We start from the raw sequence: 24,404 nt of genomic DNA on the forward strand, positions 1-24,404 counted from the left end.
TTGGGAAGAATGGACATCTTGACAGTATTGAGGCTTACCTATTCATGAACATAGAATATATCTATATTTATTTAGTTCTTTGATTTTGTTCATCAGAATTTTTAGTTTTCCTCATGTAGATCTTGTTCATATTTTGTTAGAGTTATGCCTAATTATTTCATTTTTGAGTATGTTAATGTAAATGGTAATGTGTTTTTAATCTCAATTTCTGCTTGTTCATCACTGGCAAATAGGAAAGTGATTGACTTTTATGTATTAACCTTGTACCCTGCGAACAAAGTCAGTTTTATTTCATTTTTTCCACTGTGTAACTTTCCTTTTCTTTTCCTGTCTTATTGCATTAGCTAGGAGTTAATACAGCTTAATACAGTACAGTATTGAAAGAGTAGTGAAGGGAAGCATCCTTGACTTATTCCTGATCTTAGTGGGAAAGCTTTGAGTTTCTTACCATTGAGTATGATGTTAACTATAGGGAGTTTTTTTGTAGATTTTCTTTATCAAGTTGAGGAAATTTCACCCTATTTCTAGTTTGCTTAGAGTTTTTATCATGAATGGGTGTTGGATTTTTTTTCAAGTGCTTTATCTGCATCTATTAATATGATCATGTGACTTTTCTTCTTTAGCCTGTTGATTTTGACTGTTGAACCAGCCTTGTATACCTGGGATAAATCTCATTTGGCTGTGATATGTAATTCTTTTTATACATGGTTGGATTTGATTTGCTAATATTTTGTTGAGGATTTTGCATCTATGTTCATGAGAAGTATTGGTCTGTAGTTCTCCTCAAATGTCTTTATTTGGTTTTGGAATTAGGATAATACTGGCCTCATTGAATGAATTAGGAAGTATTCCCTCTGCTTCTGTCTTCTGGAAGAGTTTGAAGAGAATTGCTCTAATTTCTTCCCTAAATATTTTGTAGAATTTACCAGTAAACCCATCTGGGCATGATGCTTTCTATTTGGAAGGTTATTATACTGATTCAATTTTTAAAATAGATATTAGCCTCTTCAGATCGTCTGTTCTTGTGAGACCTTTGGCACATTGTGTCTTTCAAGGAATTGGTCCATTTTATATAGGTTATCAACTTTGTGGGCATAGAATTACTTATAGCATTTCTTTTTTATTCTTTTAATATCCATGGGATCAATAGTGATTTCCTCACTTTCATTTTTAATATTAGTATAATTTATGTTTTCTTTCTTTTTTTCTTTATCTAGCTATATTGCCCTATTGATTCTACTGATAGTTTCAAAGAAATGACTTTGGTCTTGTTTATTTTCTCTATTGATTTCCTGTTTTTAATTGCATTGGTTTCTGCTCTAATTTTTATTTATTTTCTGGTGCTTACTTTAGATTTAACTTGCTCTTCTTTTTCTAGTGTCCTAAGGTGGAAGCTTAGATTATTAATTTTTAGATCTTTGTTCTTTCATAATATGTATTCAATGCTATAAATTCTCCTCTAAACACTACTTTTGCTGTATCTCACAAATTTTTATAAGCTGTATTTTCATTTTTTATTTAGTTCAAAATATTTTTGATTTCTAGTTGAATTCCATTGTACCCTAAGAGCAGACTATTGTGTAGTATCTATTTTTTATAGGTGTATTTTATGTCCCAGAATGTAGTCTGTCTTGGTGAATATTCCACGTGAGCTTGAGAAGAATGTGTATTCTGCTGTTGTTGAATAAAATAGTCTGTAGATGTCAATTATGTCCAGTTGATTGATGGTATTGAGTTCAACTATGTCCTTACTGATTTTCTGCTTGCTGGAACTGTTCATTTCTGGTAGAGAGGTATTAAAGTCTCCAGTTATAATAGTGAATTCATCTGTTTCTCCTTATGTTCTATCAATTTTGCCTCACATATTTTGACACTCTTCTGTTAGAACATTCATGTTAATGATCATTATGTCTTCTTGGACTATAGACCATTTTATCATTATGTAATGCTCCTCTTTATTTCCTGATAACTTCCCTTCCTCTGAAGTCCGCTATGTCTGAAATTAATATAGCAACTTCTGTTTTCTTTTGATTAGTGTTAACATGGTATATTTTTCTCTGTCCCTTTACTTTTAACCTATATTTAAAGTGAATTTTTGTAGACAACAAATAATTAGGTCCTGTTTGTCAATTCACTCTGACAGTCTCTGTCTTAATTTGGTGTATTTAGACCATTGTCATTTAAAGCAATTATTAATATAGTTGAATTAATAACTATCATATTTGTTACTGTTTTCTATTTGTTTCCCTTGTTCTTTGTTTCTATTTTTTTCTTCCACTCTTTCTCCCTTCCGTGGTTTTAATTGAACATTTTATATAATTCTATTATCTTTCCTTTCTTAGAATATCAATTTTACTTTCTTTTTAACATTTTTAAGTAGTTTTCCTAGAGTTTAGAAAATTCATTTGCAAGTTGTCTAAGCTCACTTTCAAATAACACCATACTGCTCCATGAGTAATGCATATACCTTAAAATAACAAAATTTTCCTAATTCATCCTTCAATCCCTTGTGTATCATTGTTATCATTCATTCTCTATATATGTATATGAATATATTGTTGCTATTATTTTGAACAAATTGTTTTCTGTTAGATACTTTAAGAATATGAAAAATAAAAGTTTTTATTTTACCTTCACTTAGTCATTCTCTAATCTCTTCTTACTTAGATTTGAGTTTCCGACCTATATCATTTTCCTTCTCTCTTTTAACATTTGTTGCAAGGCAGATCTATTGACAACAAATTGCTTTATTTTTCTCTGTCTGACAAAGTGCATATTCCTTTACTTTTGATGGATAATTTGACAGGGTACAGAATTCTAATTTGGTGATTTTTCCCTTCTCAGTACTTTAAATATTTCACTCTATTCTGCTCTTGCTTGCGTGGTTTCTGAGGACAATTTGGATAAAATTCTTTTCTTTGCTGCTCTATAGGTAATGTATGTTTCCTCCTCTCTCTTCTTTCAAGATTTTTTCTTTATCTTTGATTTTCTGTAGTTTAAATATGATATGCCTAGGTATATTTTTATTGGCATTTATCATGCTTGGTATTCTCTGAGTTTCCTGGATCTATGGTTTAATATCTGAGATTAATTTTGGGGAAGTTCTTGATTATTATTGCTTCAAATATTTCTTCTGTTTCATTCTCTCTTCCTTTTGGTATTCTTGTTACACACATGTTACATTTCTGTAGTTGTACCATAGATCTTGGATACTCTAGTTGGGTTTTTTTTTTTCAGTCTTTTTCTCTTTCCTTTTTAGTTTTAGAAGCTTCTAGTGCTATATCCTCAAGCTCAGAGATTCTTTTCTCATCTGTGTCCAGTCTACTGATAAGCTCATCAAAGGCATTCTTCATTTTTGTTATAGTGTTTTGATCTCTAGTGTTTCTTTTTTATTTTATCTTAGAATTTCCATCTCTCTACTTATATTAGCCATCTGTTCTTGCATGTGGTCTACTTATAACATTAGAGCCCTTAGTATATTAATGATAATTGTTTTAAATTCACAATTTGATAATTCCAACACCTCTGACTTACCTGTATCTGCTTTTGATGCTCTGTCACTTTGAGCTGTTTTTTTTTGCCTTTGGTATGCCTTACAAGTTTTGGTGGAAAGGCGAACATGATGTACTGGGCAAAAGGAACTGTATAGTAAATAGTCCTTTAGTAGTGTAGTGGTAAGGCATGTAGAGTAGGAGAGGGATTCTGTAGTCCTGTGATTAGGTCTCAATCCTGATCTTTGAACTTCACAACTACTTCTCTCTCTCTTTTTTTTTTTTATTGCCCCTTTAGGTAGTAAAGGATGACTAAAGGGGGCTGGAGTTGTGTGTTTCCTTTCACTCACAGAAGACTAGAGCAGGCTGGATTTGGGTATTTCCTTTCACCCAGGTTGGTTAGATTTTGAAAAAAACACAATAGGTTAGGTACAAGTAAAATAGTTTATCTTGAGAAAAACCAAATGCTCTGGCATATTTCAAATGGTTATTTTTTTTTTTTTCTCCTACTGCCTGAGCAAAAGGGGATTTTCTTCCAGTCTTTAGTGTGAGAATCTGGTAGAACTCCTGGAGGTAAACTCACAAAAATTCATCTCCTTACCTTAAGACTAGATTCTGCTAGAATTTTATCTCTCAGGCTTGTTCACACTGAGGCTCCAGAAATTCATCAGTTACACTAGTGATTTCCTACTCTAGCACTGGTTCTTTTGGAAGTTTCTGCTCATATAAGTTTTGATTCTTTGTATTCTCCCGTCTGTCCCTCCAAATTTTGGGGCAGTAGTCTTCCCTGTGGCCTTACTTCTTAGCAGGATCTAAGAAGAATTATTGATTTTCAGTTTGTTTAGCTTTTATTTGTCGTTAAGGCAGAGTGGTGACTTCTAAGCTCCTTCCATGCCAGACTGGAAACTAGACTGCCTCCATCTTTTTAAGAAAATGCTCTCAGCTGTCACTTTTAAAGAAGCACATACTGATGGTTTTTCTGAGGAGGCCATGAATGAACAGGCTTTAAAAAAATTATTTCAAGAAGAGAATTTGATTCATGATAATATTTGTACTCCTCTATAATAAGGTTGTAAATAAAAAAACATTTGTCCTTATGTGTCATGAAGCATAACCACCTCTACTCATTTAGAACATTTTCATTTTCTACGTATAGTTCCTTTTTTACACTTTAAAAATGTGATGTGGATATAGCTCTGAAGAGGAATAAAGGCCCTTTTAATTATCCAAATCTACATTTCCTGGTAACTGCTTTTCACTCTGTATGTGAGGGTCCCTACATGCAGAGATTTCTGAAAGGAGGAAATTAAACCTTTCTCACTAGGGAAAATTCAGCCTTTAGAAAGTGGTTGGTGTTGCTGAAGTTGAACACGGACCTACTGTTATTAATAGGGTAATCGCTAGTAATTGTAATATTTTAAAGTATTACATCAGAATTTTCCTTTAGCATTTGAAAATCAGGTTGTTGATACTCCCCAAAACACTCCCTTGTAGCATTGGGAGATGGTTCTGCAACTTTTGATCACAAAATGTCCTTTGAATAACAGTTTGGATATTTCTGTTCCCAATTAATCTCCCTACTGAAAATTTTACATAAGAATGGCATACATTTTGAGGAGAAGCATAAGAAATTTCTATTTTCATTGACAGCATACAATCGGGGTCTATTAAATCTAATTTTAGTTTTTGAATTTTTTTGCATGCAGTTTTAACTATTTGTAATGATTAATATTTCATCATGACTTATTGTTATTAGAGATCTTTAAAAAACAAGGAGAAAAAAATTTGGTACAATAAAATTTATTCTATCTTGTAATTACTATCAGGTTCTACTGGGCCCTTTTATGCATCTAAAATATATCGTGGGATTTCAATGCTCTTATTTTTTTCCCTATATCTTGAAATATTTTGCTGTTTTATCATTACTTATCAGTTGTTCCCCATATGTTAAAAAAATGAAAATAATTATTTATTTAAATGCTAAATGACGCAATCGCTTAAAAAGATGATCCAATAGTGAATTATATCCTGACTAAACTATTTTTCCTGGCATTCCAGGGGTTAAGAGTCTCTCTCTCTTTCTCACTCTTTCTCATGCACACACTAACCAAAATGTCTTTATTAACTAAAATGGAAGAGAACATTGTTGATTAAATATTATCTGCCAAACATTGTTTTAGAAGTTTTATTCACATAGATTATATTATTTAAATCTCACAACATACCAATAAAGTAATAATTATTACTACTGGTTTATCAATAAAGAAACTGAAATTCTGAGAACATACTGTTTTATATCTTACAGTCTAATTTACATTAATTTGTTCAGGTAAAATGTATATTTCAGATCCACATAAGATTTAAAATAAAATACATATACATTTATTAATTATAAAAAATATTGAGCACATATTGCATATAAAACATGCTCCCTGCCTTTAAGGGACATTGTAATCTTGCAGAGTACTTAGACATATGTAGAAGTCAGCATAGTACAAAGTAGAAAATTCTTTGACCTAAGATGACTGTGGATTTACAAAAGAGGTGGGCATTACTTCTTGGAGGAAACATCTGTGACAGTGGATGTCTTGTACATTCATCAATGGTGAAAAAGGCTATTCTAGAAGAAGGGATTATTTCAAGCACACAGTTGAACATAGGAAAGAGGGCAGTTTATATATATCCAGTCAATTGTAGGTATAAATATAATAACCTGTGCCTCTGGATTTCTGTTTTATGCATATATATATATATATGTGTGTGTGTGTGTGTGTGTGTATATATCTGTCACCACGTGTGTGTGTGTGTGTATTATTTAAACCTATATGTATGTGTGTACATATGTGCATAAATATACATATATGCATGTATATTTTACATATATATTACATATACATACATGTATATGTATGTATATTTGTGCATATATATACATATATATATATGTGTATATATATAATTACAAAATTTGCTTTTAGATAACAAACATTTCCTTTTATATTCATGGATATTTATTTTTTGTTTTACATATTCATTGTGAATTTTAGCTCTAGATTTTGATGTATTTTTCTTTAATGTTAAATGTAACCCTAAAACTTTATTGTTAATATCCATAGCTTGTTCTGTCTTTCATTACTACAATATTAATGTTTTAAAAATGTATTTATGAATAAATATTTTTATATAACCTATTTAGCTATAGAATTATAGATTAAACATTTTTTTAATCCACCAGATACCAATAATTTTTATAAATACACATACACATAGATGTGCAAACCCACCCACACACACACACATAATTTTGCATGTGTCAAAGTAGTGTCTTGAAATAATTTTCTATATTCTATTTGGTTACTAATTGTTCTGGTTTTAGGAGCAGTAGAATAAGTAAAGGCACTGATAGTTCTCATTCTTGCTGAGTCTTTCTCTGAGGTACTGTTGGCAGCTCAAGGGTCCCAAATGGAGGCAGCAGACATCTCGGAAAGATTGAGGACTTGTAGTCAGATGGGTCTGGCCCCACTGTATGACCTTAAGCAGGGTATTCAACTTAGCCTCAACTTCTTTAACTGTGAGGTGAGGATGAACTAGATATCTTGCAAGATTATCATGAGTATTAAATAAAATAATGGCTATATGTCTGTAGTAGACATGTAGTAGATGTACAAGTAGAGATAGCCTGGATTTATATTTTTAAATTCTACATATGAGTGAAATCATATGGTATTTTGTCTTTCTCTGTCTGACTTGTTTTAGCCAGCCTAGTACCCTCTAGGACCATCCATGTTGTTGCAAATGGCAAGATTTTACTGTTTTATGGTTGAGTAATATTCCATATGCACCACCTCTTCTTTATCTATTTGTCTGTTGATGGACACTTAGGTTGCTTCTGTATCTTGGCTGTTGTAAAGAATGCTGCCATGTATGTAGGGATGCATATGTCTCTTTGTTTTAGTGTTTTGGGTTTCTTCGGCTAAATACACAGAAATGAAATTGCTTGATCCTTCTTTGTCTCTTGTTATAGTCTTTGTTTTAAAGTCTATTTTGTCTGATATAAGTATTGCTACCCCAGCTTTTCTTTTTTTTTGTTTTTGTTTTTGTTTTTGTTTTCATGAAATATCTTTTTCCATCCCTTTACTTTCAGTCTCTGTGTGTCTTTTGATCTGAAGTGAGTCTCTTGTAGACAGCGTATGTATGTTTTCTTATCCATTCAGCCACCCTATGTCTTTTGATTGAAGCATTTAATCCATTTACAGTTAAAGTAATTGATAGGCATGTAGTTATTGCCATTTTATTATTTATATTTTTAATCTTGTTTTTCTGTTTTTTAAAAAGCATTTCCTTTGACATTTTTTTGTAATACTGGTTTGGTGGTGATGAACTCCTTTAGGTTTTTTATATCTGGCAAGCTTTTTATCCATCCTTTGATTCTAAATGATAGCCCTGCTAGGTAGAGTAATCTTGATTGTAGGTCCTTGCTTTACATCACTTTGAGTATTTTATGCCAATCTCCTCTGGCCTGCATAGTTTCTATTGAGAAATCTACTGAGTCTAATGGCAGCTTACCTACCTTTCTTGTAGGTAACTAACAGCTTTCCTCTTGCTGCTTTTAAGATTCTCTCTTTGTCTTTAACCTTTGGCATTTTAATTATGATATATTTTGGCCTCTTTGGGTTCATCTTATTTGGGACTTTCTAAGTTTTCTGGACTTATATGTTTATTTTTTTCATCACATTAGGGAAGTTTTCCATCATAATTTCTTCAAATAGGTTTTCAATTCTCTGCTCTCTATCTTCTCCCTCTGGTACCCCTATGATGGAAACATTAGTATGCTTGATGTTGTCCCAGAGACCCCTTAAACTATCCTCATTTTTTTTTTAATTCTCTTTGATTTTTCTGTTCTGATTGGGTGTTTTCTGCTGCCTTGTCTTCCAAATTTCTGGTTTCATCTTCTGCTCCATCTAATCTGCTGTGGATTTCCTCTAACATTTCAGTTATTGTATTCTTCATTTCTAACTAGTTCCTATTTCTTTTCTATCTTTATTTTTATGTTTTCTGTTTCTTTGTTAATATTCTCACTGAGTTCATCTGCTCTTCTCCTAAGTTCACTAAGCATTCTTGAACTGCATGTGATATATTATCTCCATTTTGTTTAGTTTAGAACAGAATTTTGTTCTGTTCTTTCATTTGGGACATGTTTCTTCATCTCCTCATTGTGGCTGACTCCCTGTGTTTGTTTCTATGTATTAGGTAGATCTGCTACATCTCCTTGTCTTGGTAGAGTGGCCTTATATAGCAGGTGGGGCTTAGTGGCGCAGTCTCCCTGGTCACTTGAGCTGGGTGCTCCAGGTGTGTCCCTTGTGTGGGTTGTGTGTGCCCTCCTGTTGTTGTTGAGTCTTGATTGGTGTTGGCACATCAGTGGGAGAGAGTGATTCTCAGGTTGACTGCTGTTAGGGATGGCCATGACTATAGTGGAGAAGCTGTGTGCAGGGGCTGATCCCACAGAGCAGGATTCACTTTAGCAGGGCTCTGGTGCCTGCATAGTCTGTCCTTTGGGTGTGTCATTTGTGAAAGTGGTTGGGTGGTGCTCTGTTATAGTCTAGAGCTGGCCACAGGGTATGTTGGGTTTGGGCCTCTTGGGAGAAGCTCCAGTACAGGCCAAGTCCAGCCACTGCCGGTACCCTGCCTGTGGCCACCTAGTATGAGCTACAGAGTGATCTGCAGATGGTTGCCACTTGTGCTGGGCTTGGAGGCATCTGGGAGAGGCTATGCTGCAAATTGAGACTGGCTACCACTAGGCTTGGGGCCACTTAGCAAGAGGTACATTCTGAGGGTCATGCTGAGGCCAGGTACTGCTTGTTTGGGATTTATGAACCTTTGAGAGATTTTAGGAAAGGCCATAGCTCAATACAAGACATACTGTTTGTATTGAAAAGCCACTTGAAGTTTAGGTGGGCCCACAAGTTGGGTGGGGTGGAATCTCAGGAAATCAACAGGGCCAGGTGATGGAGACGCAGCCTGGGTGCCTGCCTATGTCTGCAAAGTGGGTGGGGGCAGGGCTCAACAGAGGAATAATGGCTTCTGCCGGCACTTCTGTCTGGGAGAAAACTATCCCTCCAACTCTAACCCTGAAGTCAGACAATTCATTTCTTCACCATATATACCTGGTGCTTTTCAAGCTACTGCCCCAGTGCTGGAGCTCAGAATGAGTGACTCATCGGTGAGTTAATTCATGCATGGGCCCTTTAAGAGGAGCGCCTGGGACTCCAGCGGCCCTCTGTTTCACTCAGCCACAATTCCAGCTGGTTTTCACAGCCAGAAATTATGAGGACATCTTTTTCCCTTACTGGAGTCTTGGGCTGGGGAGCCTAATGTAGGGCTGCGGAGCTTAATTAGGGCTGGGACCCCTTGCTCCTCAGAGGAGGACTTCCATAGCTAAGATACCCTCCCGTTCCTTAACTGCCACATCATGGGTGTGGGACCAACCTATTCCATGTCTCCACCTCTGAGACCAGTTTCACAATGTGGCTTTCTCAATATATCCTTAGTTGTAGGACTTCTGTTCAGCTTGTCTTTAGGCCATTCTCAATGATGGTTGTTCTGTAGTTTAGTTGTGATTTTGATGTGATTGTGGGAAGAATTGGGCACAGTGTTTACCTTCTCTGCCATCTTGGCCAGAAGTTGAGATAGCTGAGATTTAATTCCAGATCCTATATACTCCAGAGAACACAAGCCAACCGGAATCTAGAAATAAGATATACTTGAGGCTAGGGTATGTCCAACTAACCAGTCAGATTTAAGGAAGGAGTTTTGTTAAATAAGTATACTAATCCTTCACATTATTATTACTACTTTTGTATTACTTTGTTCTGGTCAATTCTGGTAAACTGAGTTTATTAGCATTTTGATCAAAAGAACCACTGAAAACATATCACAGTATGAAAAAACAGGAAATTTTGATTGTGTAAATTTTCATTTATTTGAACAGGAGTGTAGGTACTTTTTTGAAGCAGTTATATTTTATTATCTTACAGATAAATCCAAAACAGATGGCAGAGTTGCAGTGGTGGCCAAGAAAAGGGTAAGATCATGTTTATCATATAAAGTATACAAACATCAAATTCTATTTGATTAATGCTATTTTCAAAAGAAAATTAAATGAATATTTAAAAGCGAAATAACATATAGTCATTTTTTTCTTATAAATGTTATTTGAGTATATGTTTCCTTTTTTAGATTGACACTAGAAATTTAATATTTATGGTTATTTATGTCAATGTTACAGAATTATCAAAAATTAGAACCTTAAATTTAAGTAGAGAACAACATAAGCCTTTTGAATGAATCTAAACCTAGAATCTTTTAAATCATAATTTATAAAGCCAATAGCATTTTTAAAGAATTTAAAATTTAACACATCATTCTGTATATTGTATGCAGAGAGATATTTAACTCTACTTACTGTCAAACTATGAGTGGGATAGGATTAACCTTGACATTCTCCTCAGGTGACAATATTCTTAACAAGACTATTGAAAAAAAGAAATAGTCAATGCTTAAATTCTTCTGGACACATAAGACATTGGTGTCATAAGAAAAAGAATTGTGATTGAAAGGAAAGCCTACACTTGTGGTATTTCCTGTGTTGAGTGGTGGGGTTGGTGCAGGTGCATCCAGGGAAGGTCGAATGTAACCTGGGGGAACAGAAAACGACGTTGGGCATGAACCTATAGAAGAATAAGTAATGAAGTGCGCATTATTTTTGTATTCGGAATACGTATATTTTATGAGTTCTTTTAAAATCAGTTTTCATTTTATCCTTTTGCTTTTTGGCTTTTCACTGGCTAAATAATGTTGATGAACCTTTGCAGAGAGGAATTCAATATTATAAAAGATAATGTTGCCCTTTAAAAAAGAAAGGGAATAGGACTTGTGTGTATGCCTGAAGATTTGGATAGGAATATGTAATGTAATTCAAGATTGTTAATGTGGATGGAATTATTTCAGTCTCTACTAAAGGATATTTAGAATCAAAAATGATAAAGACAGTAATAACTAACATTACGATACATTGCTTTATTTTTACCAGTGATACTCAAGAAAGGGAGTCCTTTCCTAGGACAGTGCTATTCAGTGTGGTCCATGGACCAGAGTTGGTCTGCGAACTATTTATTTTTGGTCTGCAACGAGATAGGAACAAAAAAATGAGAGTAACTATTTAGAAACTTGTTTAGTAATTTGACATAATTTTTGTCTTTTAAATGTAACAGTAAAATGGAACTTGTATTTTGTATGTCTTTCTTATGTCCTTATTTTTCCTAGTGGCTTTTTTTTTTGTAATTTTTTAAAAGTTTACATCTTAAACATATTAGAGGGGACAACTGGTACTTTACCACAGGTAGTTTGTGAGACATTGCCCTCTGGGATGTTTTAGAAATTTGTGAAAATGTTTTGGGTTATAGTAATTTGGGCGACTATGAGGAATCTTGAGGAGCAAAGGTTAAGGATACTATATATCTTGCAATGCATGGAACAAACTGTATAACAAGAACTGCCCAACAGTTGTCATGACTTTCGAATACACTACCAGGCTCAATGAATTACAAATATCTTTGTACAGTGACATAATGCAAAATAATTCAGAAACACATTAGATAAAAAGCCAAAGAATTTAGAAGGCAGAAGGAAACTGAAATGAAATAAATGTACTGTTCTTGAAGTTTTTGAATAACTTACTTATTCTCTACTCAACATATTTTAACATTTTCAATGATATATTTAGCTATAAAAGGTAGAAGTGCAATTACTGAGATCTCTAACTTACAAGCCTCTGCCATTCTTATAGTCCCTTTCCTTCAGCTCTTCATCCATTTGGCTACCTGTTAAGATAGATGTGAGTAGGATAGGTGCACCTGCCTGACCTATGTCTCTGCTCAGTAACAACAGTCGGAATGAAAGAGACTGAGTAAGTTCACACCAATTTCTTTGAGTCCCGCTTGATTATTTTTTATTTTTAAAAAGAAGGGGAAGATCTAGATTGCTCTCAGCCCCTTCCTGCTCTAATAATCCATGAATATATATGTATATACTATTTATAACAGCTCAGTAAGTATTTTCAGATGTCAAAAAGTCTTGTGCAGATCAGAGTAAGTATCTGAGTCAGTTAGCCAAAAAAGAAATCAATTAATTAATTAAAAAAAAAAATAAAAACAGTAGTGTGTCAGAAAGTTGGGGGGAATAGCTGACAGTGTTGCCTGCTATAGACTCTGAAAAATATTTGAATATATATAAATATTCAGGAAACAGTAAATTGTGGTGGATAGAATATAGACTTATGAGTGAGCCAGATCTGCCTTCAAGAGCTAGTTGTGCTATGTAGTTGTGTGACCTTAGGCAAATTAACACCCCTGCATCTCATTGAATTAATCTCTGCATTGGGAGCAATAATAATTACCTTGTATGATTATTATAAAGATTAATATGAAAAGCAATTATAATAGCATATAGTTGCTATATTTTAGTAGGTGCTTGTGTAATAAATGCCAGTACTTTTTCCCCAATTTCTCAGAAAGAGGTAGGAAGTAAGAATTTAAGAACACTTAAAAATTCTCAGACTTGTAACAGTATCATAGTTCTATTAGGTAGTTAAGATTAGATTAAAAGTCTTTTTTTTAAGTAAGTCCCATATTTTAATCACGATTTATTTTTTTTTTCAAAATAACAGCATTGTATTTGGAGGATAGAATTTTTAAAATCATCCATAATCCATCACATTAATTAAGCCAATTTTTATTAATTTGATGCATTTGTTTGATGTCATTTTTTTTGCATATCTTTAGAGATGTATGTTTATATAAAACATGTATAAGTATATGTACTTTATTAACATAAATGGAATGAATTTAAACTCTCCTTTTTCACTTAATAAACATTTTGTCGACGTCTTCTCAAGTCAAAGATCTACAGTGGTTGCATAGCATTTTATTTTATGGAAATGTCTTAACTTATTGAACCATGTTGTGGACATTTAGGTTGATTTGATTTGCAAAATTACAAATAAAAAAGCAGCAATATCATTGTACATAGATCTTAATAAATGTTTGTGTAAATATTTCTATAGGAAAAATTACCAGAAGTAGGCTTGCTGGTTCAAAGAATAAGCACATTTAAAATTTTACCTCTTTGCTGAACATCCCCCACCAAAAAAATCTCCCAACATTGTACAAATTACAGTCTCATCATTAATTAAAGGAAATGTCTAGACTGCCTTAGCTTGCCAGTTCTAGCCATTTAACACTTCTCTTTCAAAGTTAATACTTTGTCAATATGTTACAAACATTTTTTTCAGTTCCTTTTAAATTTTTTGTAGTCCTTTTGCTGTACTTATATAGTAAAACTTTTCTTTGGGGGCTTCAGAGCTTTTGTAACATGCTTTAAATGACTACTTTTTCATTAAAACAAAATATGTTATGATTCACTTAACCTTTCTCCTGTTGCTATTCGTAATACGTCGGTGAAAAAACTGAAGCAAAATAAGTAAAAAAGACGAGTCGGGTGATAGAGCCAGGATTGTCTCTGTTCATTTTGCTTTAAATTTTTTAATGTAGAATTTTACATATTTCTAAATAAGACTATCCCAACTATTTATTACTAATGGTAAAAGGACTTCTTTTTCATTCTGGCTTACATATAGAATTTATGTGTGTATTCATGGGTATCTTTTTTCTAACACTTTTATTAATGCCAATAATTTAACATATACTTTGAAAGACAAAATTAATGACCACTCTTTTGATTTATACATTTACATATGAGAAATTTAGGCTATTATATTTTCAGATAAAAAAATATTGCAAAAATTCTTCAAAATCAGGACATTTTCATTAGCCCAAGAGCAAGATAAATTGCTTACATTTTATGACTAGATGTCTGAATATTTGTTTTAATTCATAAGCTTGCTTACTAATATGGAATTCATATACTGCAATTCACTTGATTCACTTAGCTTTATATGCATCTTTCCCCAAAGATGAACATTATAATAGATCTCTACTGCTGGTTTCTAGCCCCAGACAGAGAGAAATCTCAGAAAAGAATAATAAGCAGAGGAACCCATTGGGAAGAGTGTCAGTCAGGCTTCAACACTCATTTAGTTTCCTTTTGTATTCTACTTTGTGGACATCATTTACTTTCATTTACCTTTCAAAACTCGAGTCAGTCAAATATTCCATCACCATTTTGCCAATTTCTATATTGTTAGTTACTATAGTTGTCTTTGATTTGATTTTCCTTTTTCTTAAATTTTTATTGAGGTCCAATTTAAACACATGAAATGCATAGGTCTCAAACATAGAGTTTGATGAGTTTTTCTTAAATGTGTATACTCTGTTACATACTCGGGGAACACAATCATTCTGATCATACAAAAAGAGGTATATCTTTCACGGCCTCCATGAATCAAGGTGCAAGAGTAGATATCCTCCATTTCAACCTTTAGAATCATCAGAGAATTGATATAAAGACTTGTATCCAGATACATTTTTTAAAAGAATAATCTTTTTTTGTGTGCATGTGCTATTGTGTAGAGTCTGTCTATTTATATGTAGGAGAGAGATCATCTTCTTTTACACAATGCTGACAATAAATGCTCAGAACATTTGACAATGATTCATGGGTTGAAGAATCAGGCCTGTTATCCTTACTACTCAGGTTGATGGAGAGAAAAATGGTAAAACAGGTAATGAAATTCTCAATGTTCATTCTTTTTTCCAGAAAAAAAAGTATAAGTACTATAAAAATTAAGTGTTCTATGTGCATCAAGTTTTTAAAATATAATTGAAATACATAAATTTTAGGAAGTCTTTATTAAAAATGTTATCTTCTTCCAACATTCATCTTGCTGAAATATCCAGAGACTTTAGGAAAAACTATACACAAATAAGAATTGTTTTCAATAGACTTGGATTTTTAGAGAGTTTCTAATTAGAGGTCAAATAATCTAATTTACTGACTCCATTCAGTTAGATAAACAACTGCAATATTAGTTCTTTTATTGGGAATCTTTCCTCCCAGGACATCCTGTTTTGATTAGTTCATAGTATTCGTAAGCTCTTTATAGATGAAATTTGTGCCGTAAAACAATAACAACAACAACAAAAACTTCCTGAATTTCTGTTCTCTCCCTGTTATAAATTGATAGTCATAGATCATTAAAAAAATTAAGTCCTAGGCTTTAAAAATTATCAGTGAAGTACATAATCGTAGAGCTTCTTGAAATGTCCTGTTACTTCTATACTCAGTCAGAATTGGCAGTTGTTAATAGAAGGATTTTGTGCCTTCTCTTTATGGCAGTCTAGTGGTCAATTTTTATTTTTAGGAAACATACTCTCCTGTGTCTCAGCTCACTGCTTCAAAACACGTGCCAGTGTTTTCTCTGGTAAGCCCCTCAAAGAATAGAAATCTATAGTGCTTTGGTGTGAACTTACGCATGGCTGAAGAAATTGGGCAGGGGACAGCAAGATATTTATAGGTCAAATTGCCAGGGACTGATTTTTGATACTGTCCAAATCTCACAGGACTCTACTAAAGATTGACTAGATTGGAGCATATGGTAATTGACTGATATTTATGCATACATATATATATATATCATCTTTTGAAATCATGTTTAAAATAGGGCTAGAAAATGATCGTTCAGCCTTCCTCCTTTTTCAAATAGTTTTTAAAAACAATTATTATCTAGGCTTGAAGACTTAATTTTATTATTTGTACTCTCCAGATACTTAGCTTAAGTAATGACTATCACTTACAGTACTCTGTGAATCTAGTTTTCATCTTTATTCCAAGCATATTTTCCCAGTAGATTTTCCAAAAGGAAATAAGAATATTGGCTTTTACTTCTATATGATAACTTTTGACAGGGAATGTGTGTCCATTATTCAGGGCACAGGCGCAGGTTTTGGAAATTCTGTCAAAGTAGGCAGTTCTTTAGTGATTATTGACTGACAATTACTCTCAAAAGAAGGTTACAAAATGTGTTTCTGTCTTCTATGAGCATAAAATGATGAATCAGAATTTTACACCTTCAGATTTAACACAGCTAACAAACTTCTTGCTTAACAATAAAAAGATTTTCATTTATATGAATAGTGACTTAAGGAAATGAGCAATGTCAAGTCAGTTTATATAGATTATATGAATCTGATGTAAATACAATTCTTATGGATTTTCTGTTCTTTGCAATTAAAGTCAATTCTATTATTTTCCATCGTAGTCAGCAATCTTAATTATAACTAAATATATATGTGTATATATATATATTTTTTTTTCCAGTAAATGGCAAATGCACTCTATACATATACATCTTTGTTTTTTTACATTCAACAAGAATTAATGCTTGCTTTGGTTTCTTTAAAATCAATGACACTTATAAAGCATTGTATTTGTGTGGATGGATGTAGGCTAGACCTCTAAGTCCCTGGAAAACTTTAGTTTGCTTAAAAGTCACCTGAAGAGCTTATTTAAATACGGATTCCTGGGCCTCAGTCCCAGTTTCTGATTCAGTAGGCCTAGGGTGGCCATGATAAATTATATATCTAACAAACTCTCAGGTATTGGTGATTCTGTCACATTGTGCACTCTCTCTGAGTAGCATGGGGCTAGACAACATAGGAGAATCAGCTGTGCAACATAGGAAGGAAAGTAGAAAGGATGGCATAGATAAAGATTATAATATCTACTTACAGTATGCTGAGTAGTAGCCCCCAAAAGATAGGTCCTCAGGAACCTCAGAATGTAACCTTATTTGGAACAAGACAATAATGTCTGTTTTCACCACTTTCATTCAACATAGTATTGGAAATTCTAGCCACAGCCATCAGACAAGAAAAAGAAATAAAAGGCATCCAAATTGGAAAGGAAGAAGTAAAACTGTCCTTAGTTGCAGATAGCTTGATACTATATATAGAGAACTCTAAAGATTCTACCAAAAAAAAAAAAAAATTAGAACCAATAAATGAACTCAGTAAAGTAGCAGGATACGAAATCAATATTCAGAAATCGGTTGCATTTTTATGCATTGATAATGAACTGTCAGAAAGAAAAATTAGGAAAATGATTCTATTATAATCACATTAAAAAATACCTCAAAATAAATTTAATCGAGGAGGAAAAAGACCTGTACTCAGAAAATTATAAAACATTAAAGAAAGAAATTGAAGATACAAATAAATGGAAGCATATACCTTGCTCATAAATAGAAAGAATTAACATTGCTACAATGTCCATACTATCCAAGGCAATCTATAGATTCAGTGCAATCCTTATCAAAATACTAATGACATTTTTCACAGAACTAGAATAAATAATCAAAATTTACATGGAACCACAAAAAGACTCCAAATAACCATAGCAATCTTGAGAATTAAAAAGAATAAAATTGAAGGTATCATGCTTACTGATATCAAACTATACTAAAGGCTATAGTAATCGAAACAGCATAGTACTGGCATAAAAACAGACACATAGATTAATGAAATGGAATAGAGAACCCAGAAATAAATCTACATAGTCAATTAATCTATGACAAAGAAGGCAAGAATATACAATGGATTAGATAGTCTCTTCAGTAAATGGTGTCCGGAAAACGGGACAGATACATGCAAAAAATGAAACTAGACCACTTTCTTACACCATATATGAGAATAAACTCAAAATGGATTAAAGGCTTAAATTGAAGACCCCAAACCATAAAACTCCTAGAAGAAAACATAGGCAGTAAATTCTTTGACATTGCTCTTAGTAATATTTTTTGGATATATCTTCTTGGAGAAGGGAAACAGAAAAAGTAAACAAATGGGATTACATCAAACTAAAAAGTTTTTGCACAGCAAAGGAAATGAGCAAAATGAAAAAACAACCTACCAAATGGGAGAAGATATTCGCCAATGATACATTCAATAAGTGGTTAATATCCAAAAATGTATAAATTCATACAACACCACCAAAAAAAAAAAACAATCTAATTAAAAAATGGGCAGAAGACTTGAATAGACATTTCTCCAGAGAGGACAAACAGTTGGCCAATGGATATATGAAAAGATGCTCACCATCACTAATCATCAGAGAAATGCAAATTAAACCCACAATGAACTATATCACTTCACACCTGTCAGAATAGCTATCATTTATAAATCAACAAACAGCAAGTGTCATGAATGTGGAAAAAAGGGAATCCTTGTGCACTGTTGGTGGAATTGCAAATTGGTACAGTCACTATGGAAAAGAGCATAGAGATTACTCAAAAAATTAAAAATAGAACTACCTTATGACTCAGCAATTCTACTTTTGGATGTCTATCTGAAGAAATCCAAAACACTAATTCAAAAAGACATATGCATCTCTATGTCCATTGCAGCATTTTTTTTTTTTTTGCTATAACCAAGATATGGAAGCAACTTAAGTGTCCATCAATAGACAGTTGAATAAAGAAGAGATGGTACATGTATATAATGAAATATTACTTAGCCATAAAAAATAGTGAAATTTTACCATTTGTGACAACTGTTACCATAAATCTTATCAAATCTTACCATGGATTGACTTAGAGGGTATATGCTGAATGAGATAAGTCACACAGAGAAAGAAAAATGCCATATAATTTCACTTATATGTGGAATCTAAAAAACAAAATAGAAAAAACAGAAACAGACTCAGATAATAGAGAACAAACTGATGTTTGCCAGATTGGAAGGGGGTTGAGGGGCTGAGTGAAAAAGGTGAAGAAGTTAAGAAATACAAATTGACAGTTACAAAATAGTCATGGGAATATGAAGTACAGCATAGGGAATATAGTCAATAACAATATGCTAACTAAATAGTTACAAAATAGTTACAAAATAGTTACAAAATAGTCATGGGAATATGAAGTACAGCATAGGGAATATAGTCAATAACAATATGCTAACTATGTGTGGTAACAGATGGGTACTAGACTTATTGGGGTATCACTTCGTAAGGTATATAAATGTCTGTCTAACCACTATGCTGCACACCTGAAATTAATATAATATTGAATGTCACCTGTAATATTTCAAAAAAGAATGTGACCTTATTCTTTGTAGGAATAATGATCTTTGTAGATATTATTAAAGGATCTTGAAATGAGATTATCCTGGATTAGGTGGGCCCTAAATTAAAAGATGAGTATTTTATAAGAGATAGATTTCTATCCTACAAAATTGTAAGATGATAAATTTCTTATGCTTTACCAAGTTTGTGGTTATTTGTTATGGCAGCCTTGGGAAACTAATACACTACTAAAGTCTATCCATACCACAGTGCCAAGTTCTCTGTCATATGCTCTAAGGCAAAAAACGATAGAATTCTGACATTGGCCCAGTGGACTAGTATTTCAGGTTGAACAATAACCAAACATCAACTAATTGCCAGGCACTACTGGATATTTTTTGGCATGTTATTTAACTTAATCTTCCCCTAGATGCTCTGAGATAGTTAAATTTTTTAGCATTGTGTAACAAAAGAAGACCTTGAAATGCAGAAGGGTCATTTAGTAAGAAGATATTTAAGCGTCTACTTTATACCAGGTTCTTGCTAGATATCAGAGTAGTCAGTAACTTACAGTGATATAGCTGGTAAGTGTCAGAAATAGCATTCAAATTGTGATCCTGTCATTCTTACTTTGGTGCTCTTCACCACATCCTACTTTATCAAAAGCTTGGGGCAGGAAAGCACAGGGCATTTTGGCCAATACCTACGAGTTCATTTTGGCCGATATGAATATTTAACAAAGTAGAAAAGGAACCCATCTCCAATACAAATCTTCCTGATTATAGTAGTTGTTTAACAGTATTACTTTCTGTTAATAACTATGAAGTAGTTTGCACTTTGTTACCTTAATCTTATTTCCCCTTGTAGTAACCTTTTCACTTAGTGTATTTTAAGGTTAAGATTTTAGGTGTGTACTGATTTGGGACTGTTATAATGCTTTTAATCTCTGATTATGGATTTTGCCTTAACATCTGCTTTTTTCTAACAGTAATATTGCTATATTGGGTTTCTTTTGTTGATATATTGTATTCTATTGCCTACTTTCAATTATCCATGTCACTAAGATTTTTTAAAATTATACCTTTATTGAAATATAATTTATTCACTCTGTTAATGTATACAATTCAGTGGATTTTAGTATATTTACAGTTGTTCAACTAATACCAGTATTTTTAGAAAAAAAATTTTATCACCCCAGAAGGAAACCACATACCCATTAGCAGTCAGTTCCCATTTCTCATCTCTACCCAGCCCCTGGCAACCACTGTCCTACTTCTGTCTCTATGAGTTTGCCTTTTCTAGACCTTTCAGATAAATGGAATCATGTGGCCTTTTGTGTCTGACTTTTCTTACATTTCACTTAGCATAATGGTTTCAAGATTCATCCATGTAGCAGTATGTGTCAGTACTTCATTATTTTAAAAGGCTCAATAATATTCCACTGTATGGATATACCACTTATTATCTATCTATTGATGGGCTTTTGGGTTGTTTCTACTTTTTATGAAAGTAGAAACTATTAAGGAAGTTTTGTTATGAACATTCATATACAACTTCTGCATGGATATATGTTTTTGTTCCTCTTGGATATATACCTAGGGGCGGACTGCTGGGTCATAGGATAACTCTACATTTAACGTTTTGAGGAAGTGTCAAACTGTGTTCCAAAATGGTTCCACCATTTCACATTTCCACCAACAATGTATGAGGGTTCTAATTTCTCCACATTCATCATCTTGTCTTTGCTTAGACATTAACACTCCAGTCCCAAGCCCTATTGCCTGGTATAAGTTTCTTGTGGGCCTTCACCATGTCAGCGCCCACCTATAAAGCTTTGCATCACACATGTTTTGGGCATCTGAATATTTCTTTTTCTTTCTTTAGAGGTCATGTATGTATTAAAACTTAAAAGTTGTTTTAGCATTTTTATGTACTCGTGAAGGTAAGATACGGGTAGTAGATATAGGGGATAGGCATTCATACTGGATCAGCCTGCCGTTCCTGGAAGGTGAACAAATCAGTGTAGTTGCAGTGAGTGTGAAGTGGTTGACTTAGAGTTACAGGTGTTGTTTGGGGCTATAGTCCAGAGTTTTTCTTCTAGGGTAACTTACTTGGACCATATGGGATCTACTATTGTACTGAGCTCATCTAGTGCCATATGAACTAACTCATCTTTTTGTTATTTTTATCTTACAGATGCAAGTTTCCAAAAATAATACTGAAAAGAAAAGGTCCAAATTTAGAAAAAAGAAGAGGTATGTTTTTTTAAATTAAAAAATATTATGATAAAATCGAAATATGTGTATTGGATGTACTTATTATATGACATTTCCCCCTGATTCTTGGTTCTGTTTTTCTAGGGAAACATTATATTTAAAATTTTCTAAAAGAATTAATAAAATAAGTAATAGTCTTAGAAGTATGGAGAAAGTTTTATATTTATAGAAATATGTTGAACCAGAATTTTCAAAGATTAACATCATGTGAGCAGCCAGATGAAAAGTGGGTTTTTAGTTTTAAAATGATCTAAGGAGCTTTTAGTTTAAAATGATCTAAGAAGCCACCAATGACTAGTTTTAGTATTTATCATTGAACCAGCCATAGAGTTTGTTTGTTTGTTTGTTTGTTTGTTTGTTTATTTTTAATGAATGGTAATCAGTGCTGTGTTAAAAGGAGTTCTACTCAAAGACAAAGACTGACTTTAATGTGTTAATCCATCCCTTCTTTGTCCTTTTTCAGAAGATGAATAATTAAAATTTTAAAAAGGACTTTCACTGCCTTATCTCAGTTACGCTTCCCAGTAACCCCATCAAATAGATAGGGGGTATATTTTAATCATCTTCATTTAAAGGATGAAGAATTTGTGGCTTAGAGAAGTTAAGTGGCTTTCTCAAGATCTTATGGTTAGAGAAAACGCACTTGAACAAATGTTTTCTGACTAAATTCGCAACATTGTGTAGTGGAAACCATGGATTTTGCAGTCAGACAGAATTTAGTTATGTCATGCTCAACCGTTTACCTTTATGGTCAAATTTCTCAATTTCTCAGAGCCTCAGTTTCTTTATAAAATGGAAGTAACAATTACTTAGTAGCTTTTTGGGGGGAAGATTACATAAAAAAGCCTGTGTTAGATGTTTGGTGTAGATCATTAGTGCTTTTCACCTAGTGTGAGCTCAAATAAATGTTATTTCCCTTTGGTTTTTCACAGTATCATGCTGCCTTACAGTATAAAACAACCAAGAAAAAGTACTTCAAGATAAAGAAATAAATATTCATAATTTACAATTACCAATGCATATACATGGATGATTATTTAAATATACATGATTGACCTTTTGAAACTAAATGTGTCAAATTTTTTTTCTAGGAAAGCTATTTTAAAATACTCTTTTGAAAATGTTTGTTCAGATGATGCCTTATCAAAGGAAAACATGGGTATGTGGAGGTTTGTCCTGTTTTTAGTTCTTTTACCTATATTTAATTCTACCAAATATAGTTTTAGTCCTTTGAAAGAAAAAAATGTTGTACATATATATGTATCTGAGAAACATTAGTGGGTCATTTTTGGTATAAATTTACATACTAGAAGTTTTCAGTTGTCTTTAGGTTTCTGTTTCTTTGAATTAAATTTTCTCTGGCTTTGTCATGTATTGAAGTTTTTTTAAAAAAAATAAAGCACCAGCAGTTGTGGGAAGAAATACCAGCATCAGTGCATTTCAATCCAGACCTCTCCATTCCAAATTTATTGGGGTCCTAGGGGTGCCAAAGAGAGAGAAGGAAGAAAAGCAGCAGCCTGGGGCTTCCAGCTGAATTAATTGCCATTGGTATTAGAACACAGTAGGGTGAATGTGGAATGCAGGGAGAAAGTTTTAGTTTTCAAAAGTGCTTTACTCTTTCTACATTTTCCTTAGTCTTGAAAAGCAAGCAAATGCTTATTTGCAGGATGGAACTTTGGCAGCCATGCAAAAAGGTTTTAAAGCACATTAAGCCCCAAGAAGTTATTCGTGCCATACTTGCTCTCCCTTGTAGCCTCCCCCAGATCCTATGGCACTGTGTTTCAATTGGCTAAATAACCATTTATTTCTAGTCTCATTAATAAAAAGAACAGACAGAAGAATGGAGTAGCTATTTTTTTTAATCCTTTTGTTCCTCTCCTAAATCACTACAAAATCCTTTTGATTCTACCCCTTCTTAAACTTATTTTGCTGCTGCTTTCCTGCTAATTAAGGTGCCTATTCTTGGCTCTTTAGTCCCTTAGCCTTACAAGATTAGTTTAAATATTCCTGTAAAAAGGCAAAAGTCAACTTATCCCTGGACTAAGTTTCTACTAGGAGACTCTGGCACTGCAGCTGAGGGCTGCAATGCTGTGATCCTTCTCCCCTCAAACTTACAAGGGATACTGTGGAAGAGACCCATTGCAGCCGGGCGTCCACTGACTGGAAATGACTCTTCCATGTAAATGAGCAGTCGACTACATCTCAGTAGTTGTCCATGTAAAGGGAAGCCTTTTCAGGACTCTTGCACTCTCTATGGCTCTAAAAGTCTCAATCGTTAACCGTTCAAATAGTTAAGCTAATCTGTGTTTTGCTACTCTATCCCAGTTTGAACACCTAAAGAGCAGAAACATCAAGTCCACTATGCTTTGCAAGAGCTGACTATTTCCTGAAAGAATGGTTTGTTGTCAAATATTTTATCCCTGACTCATATTTCTGTGGATTCTTAGATCCAGGCCTCTGATATCTCATTTCCTCTGAAGGTAGGATCAGCTCTAGATCAAGAAATAGAGGAAAATTATAACATCTTCTTGAATCTCTGAAAGCCCTACTGTTTGGACTTGCTTTCCCT

General features: G+C 33.3%; 1 protein-coding gene across 3 annotated transcripts in view; it reads left to right on the forward strand.

Annotated features, from left to right (window-relative positions):
- ZCWPW2 (zinc finger CW-type and PWWP domain containing 2) overlaps positions 1–24,404 on the forward strand; it is a 108,893-nt gene that overhangs the window by 75,566 nt on the left and 8,923 nt on the right. For all 3 annotated transcript variants that reach the window (XM_006905713.3, XM_025039106.1, XM_025039105.1), the window contains exons 5-7: positions 10,526–10,572; positions 21,756–21,814; positions 22,927–22,994. In XM_006905713.3, coding sequence (XP_006905775.1) covers positions 10,526–10,572; positions 21,756–21,814; positions 22,927–22,994 — 174 coding nt within the window. The remainder of the gene's footprint in view (positions 1–10,525; positions 10,573–21,755; positions 21,815–22,926; positions 22,995–24,404) is intronic.

Source organism: Pteropus alecto, unplaced genomic scaffold (genome assembly GCF_000325575.1).
Source record: "Pteropus alecto unplaced genomic scaffold, ASM32557v1 scaffold10, whole genome shotgun sequence".
Taxonomy (NCBI): domain Eukaryota; kingdom Metazoa; phylum Chordata; class Mammalia; order Chiroptera; family Pteropodidae; genus Pteropus; species Pteropus alecto.